Source organism: Sinocyclocheilus rhinocerous, unplaced genomic scaffold (assembly GCF_001515625.1).
Source record: "Sinocyclocheilus rhinocerous isolate Xijiao unplaced genomic scaffold, SAMN03320098_v1.1 scaffold1112, whole genome shotgun sequence".
Lineage (NCBI taxonomy): Eukaryota > Metazoa > Chordata > Actinopteri > Cypriniformes > Cyprinidae > Sinocyclocheilus > Sinocyclocheilus rhinocerous.
This window is the reverse complement of record NW_015657961.1, coordinates 526,180-530,601: the sequence shown is the minus strand read 5'-3', so window position 1 is coordinate 530,601 and position 4,422 is coordinate 526,180. Positions and strand designations below refer to the sequence as shown.

The 4,422-nt window shown below is 36.1% G+C and overlaps 2 protein-coding genes across 5 annotated transcripts in view; one reads left to right on the top strand and one right to left on the bottom strand.

Annotated features, from left to right (window-relative positions):
- Positions 1-4,422, bottom strand: part of LOC107721741 (tripartite motif-containing protein 16-like) — a 258,890-nt gene that overhangs the window by 119,864 nt on the left and 134,604 nt on the right. The window lies entirely within an intron of this gene.
- The window catches only part of LOC107721723 (extended synaptotagmin-2-like), a 30,243-nt gene that overhangs the window by 14,308 nt on the left and 11,513 nt on the right, over positions 1-4,422 (top strand). For all 4 annotated transcript variants that reach the window (XM_016529875.1, XM_016529878.1, XM_016529877.1 and 1 more), the window contains 7 exons: positions 697-752; positions 2,433-2,553; positions 2,637-2,813; positions 2,897-2,979; positions 3,118-3,166; positions 3,559-3,648; positions 4,139-4,234. In XM_016529875.1, coding sequence (XP_016385361.1) covers positions 697-752; positions 2,433-2,553; positions 2,637-2,813; positions 2,897-2,979; positions 3,118-3,166; positions 3,559-3,648; positions 4,139-4,234 — 672 coding nt within the window. The remainder of the gene's footprint in view (positions 1-696; positions 753-2,432; positions 2,554-2,636; positions 2,814-2,896; positions 2,980-3,117; positions 3,167-3,558; positions 3,649-4,138; positions 4,235-4,422) is intronic.

The window sequence follows — 4,422 nt, the reverse complement described above, 5'->3', positions numbered from 1 at the left end:
GAAAACAAACGGAGGGGAGAACACGGAAGTTAAACTGTTTTTGGGTCGGTTATTCTGTCACGGGCAGGGTGTACTAGAGACCAGGCAGGACGACGAAGATGACGAATAAAAGGATATTTAATGATATGACAACAGGAGATCCAGACAGGGTAGACAGCAACACACAGGGTAACATTCACAATAACCGACAAACTAGACTACAAGAGACAGGAACTGATATAGGGCAGATGACGAGGGGCAGACAGGTGAGCACAATGAGGATAATTAACTAATGATTAGAACAGGAACAACCAAATAAGGACACAGAGGGAGAAACCACAATCAACCGTCCACAGGGGTGTGACAATATCCTTCATAAAATATGAACACAGTCTTGTACTTTTGTCTTTTCTTCTATTTTCAAATACCTTAAAAACAAAGTTTGTGATTCATCTCAGAGATTATTAGATTGGTTCATGGCTTGAAATTATTTATTTAACTTTTATTTTTTAAATTCCTATGGAGAGAAAAATGTTTCCGGAACCAAGACCACTAAAAAAGTGGGCAGTTACTGTTGCGTGTATTTGATCAATGGCTTTGTTGCTGCTGTGAAAGATGAAGGATGTATTTTACAGGAACCAAACATAAGCATTTGCATATATATACGCAACCTTTATGTATTAAATATTTTAACATGTGTCTGTTTCTCTCTCTCAGTTGCTGGATATAAACTGGACGGGTCTTACAAACATGCTGGACATCCCTGGAGTAAAGTGAGTGATACACGTCAGCCATCACACATCATGTAATCATATTATTATTATGTCAGTTTCATAAAACTGGAAAGTGGATCAGGCAGCCTTTGAAACACACACATGCTGTCACATGACCTATTTTGTATTTGGAGGTGGCACAGATAACAGTCTCACACAAACATTATGCATGCTCACTCCAGTCTCAGAAATGCTGCTCTTCCTGTCAGACCACATCAGAGGATCCACGTTTACACCCGCTTATGATGGTAGGGAAATGATGGGGTCTTAATAGTGTGTTTTATCTTAAAGTCCGCCTTGTGATCCCCTACCAACAGTGTGCGTCCAAATGTTGAGTTTAATGTGTTTTCCCAGAGGAGTCTCTCTCTTTCTCTCTCTTTTTCTCCTTTTATAGTCATATCATAGGTGGAGCTGATGTTGTGGTTTAGGCGTGGCGAGATCTTGTCCTTTGTTATATTTTCTCTCTCACACACACACACATACACACACACACGCCCTCACAGAAGAGTCATATTTCATGCTCTTTTCTGGTTAGACATCAGTGCTGAAATCAATCTGAATTCTTTGATCTCTGAAGAATAAATTAATCAATCATGATAATCGTGATTACATGTTCAAGCTGAAATGCAGGTTAATTGTAAAATAATGCTATAGATAAAGTCATTAACATAGCGTGGGCGAAGGGACTATAAACAACTATAAATGCCAGTACTTAAATGAAAACTGTACTAATGGAGAACTGCTGGGGGAGGATGGAGGAAGCATTATAGTGCTTTAATTTTTCCCCTTATCCCAGTGGCTCTCATCATTTTTGATTCGGAAGCCCCACATTAGTTCAACGCAATATTAAGGCCTCCCAGTATATGTTTTCTCTGATATTTTTGGGTGCAATTAAGACAAAGATACTTGCTTTCCAGCTTTTTGTTCACAGAAACTGGGAGTGTTCATTAATTAATTAACCACAATTCATTTTGTGATTTCAGAATTTTCAGGAACTGTGAAAAAAGCAATAGTTGTTTAGAGGGAATGTTTTAAAAAATATTATTTTATTTTACATCTTTTTTAACATTTCAATTGAATTAAAACACTTCAATATATCACTCATAATATTAATATAAATGTTATTATTACTAATGTATTATAATAAATTTAAGTCATCCTGTGACCCCCTTGGAAGTTTACTGAGGCCCTCTAGTGGGCCCTGGCCACCTTAAGAACCACTGCCTTTTCCTAAATGTTTAATTTCACATGGTTCAAGCAAAAAAGGGACTGAAGATGTGTGTTTAGTGGAAGCAAAAAGACATTGAAAAGTGTTTTGTTTCAAATCTGAGCATAAATACCAAGAATAGACATTCAACCAAAAATCAAGCTTTTTTCTGTATACAGAAGTTGTTACTTAGCAGAATGTTTAGGCTGCTGTTTTCTGTACAGTACAAATGCAAGAAGATTATAACTGCAGCTATCAAGCTCAATTTACCTAAAAAGTATAATAAAAGTGGTCTATACAACTTGTGAGTTCTTAGTCTTGCCCTTCAAAATATCACACATGTTTTGGGGAAAAAAACATGTCATAAGCTATATGAATTTATTGATGGGTGGATAGATTGAATTTAAAGCATTTGACTGGTTTGTTATAATATTTAACATCATCACTAATCTTTCTTTCTCTCTCTTTCACAGTGGTCTGTGTGACGGCATTATTCAGGATATCATATACAGTTATCTCGTGCTGCCAAACAAAATCACTATTCCGCTTGTAAATGATGCACAGATTTCCAAACTCCGCTTCCCTATGCCAAAGGTGACACACATGTACACTTCACATACGCATGCATACATGTATATAACCATAATATTTATATCACATGTGTGTTTTTGTTGTAGGGTATTCTGCGGATTCACTTTCTGGAGGCCCAGGACCTGGTAGGGAAGGACAAGTTTCTGGGTGGTCTGATAAAAGGAAGGTCAGACCCGTATGGCGTCATTCAGCTCGGTAATCAGCTCTTCAGATCCAAAATCATCAAAGAGACAGTTAATCCGAAATGGAACGAAGTTTATGAGGTAAGGGACTAATTTGTGATTGAATCTGTCCTGAATCTGACATGTTTTTATTTACCATCCCAAGGTGTTTATGTGTGTTTTAGGCATTTGTGTACGATCACCCAGGACAAAATGTGGAGATAGAGCTTTATGATGAGGACCATGATAAGGATGATTATTTGGGAAGGTAATGGCTGTGATTGATCTAATCAATCATCAAATAATTACAAGCAATAATACTTCAGAATTCCACCTTAAAGATTGTCAGGATCTGTGTGTGGATGTGTTTTTAATAATTTGATGTTTCTCCTCATGTATTCTTTAGCCTTACCATCAACGTAGATGAACTAGAGAAGGAACAGAAACTAGATGAGGTGCAAAAAAAGCCTTTTTGTCTTATTTTGGTCTTACATCTGCCCAGCTTTATTTTTGAATGAGCTCAAAACTTGTATAGAAAAAATGCTTAAACTATTAGTTCACTCAAACCTTTATGACTTGATTTCTTTTGTGGAGCATGAATAGTAGATTTTTGAAAAATGCCTCTTTTCCAAAAATTAAAGGTACCTGAATAGATGACAAAAAAGTATTATACATGTGGTATCATTGGATGAGTAAATGCAGAATGTTCATGCTTGAGTGAACTATACTTTTAATAAAGTGTTATTATTATAAAGTATGAAGTTTTGAAATTAAACTTATGATTTCATATAATAAATATCCTCCCTGTTTCACCTGTGTGTGTGTGTGTGTGTTTGGGTGTGTTTAGTGGTTTGTACTTGATGATGTTGCTACAGGAAAGCTTCACCTGAAGATTGAATGGCTTTCTCTTCTCCCTACACCTGATAAACTTGATGAGGTAACATAACACACCTTTTATACACATCAAAGTGATATGATATGACTTCTGTTAACAATTTCGACTTTACTGATCAAATAACAAATGTACACTACCCTTCAAAAGTTTAGGGTCAGTAAGAAAGAAGTCTCTTATGCTCACCAAGGCATTTATTCGATCAAAAATACAGTAAAAACAATAATACAGTAAAAACTGAAATATTGTGAAATAAAATGTAATTTATTCATGTGACCGCAAAGCTGAATTTTCAGCAGCCATTACCCCAGTCTTCAGTGTCACATGATCCTTCAGAAGATGCTTAAGAAACATTTCTTAAAATAATCAATGTTGAAAACAGCAGTTGTGCCGCTTAATATTTTTGTGGAAACTGTGATCCATTTTTTTCAGGATTCTTTGATGAATAGAAAGTTTTGTACAATGTTATGTTACTATGTAGATCACAAACAGCACTGAGCCGGCACTGATTCATGTTTTATGTGTTGCTTTTCAGGTTTTAAGCAGCATTAAAGCAGCTAAAGGTCAGGCCAATGATGGACTGTCATCAGCATTATTGTTGGTGCATCTGGACTCAGCCAAAAATCTGCCAGTGAGCATTAACCCATACATACACACATACACACCCACAATAGCTTTCTTACTTCCTTATTTTTCTGTGCTCCACCTTCCCTCTTTCATCAGGTATCACTTCTACTCAGGGGCGTAGCCATCATTTCAGAAGTGAGGGGGACAGAAATGTTATATATATATATATATATATAAAAAAAATAATAAATT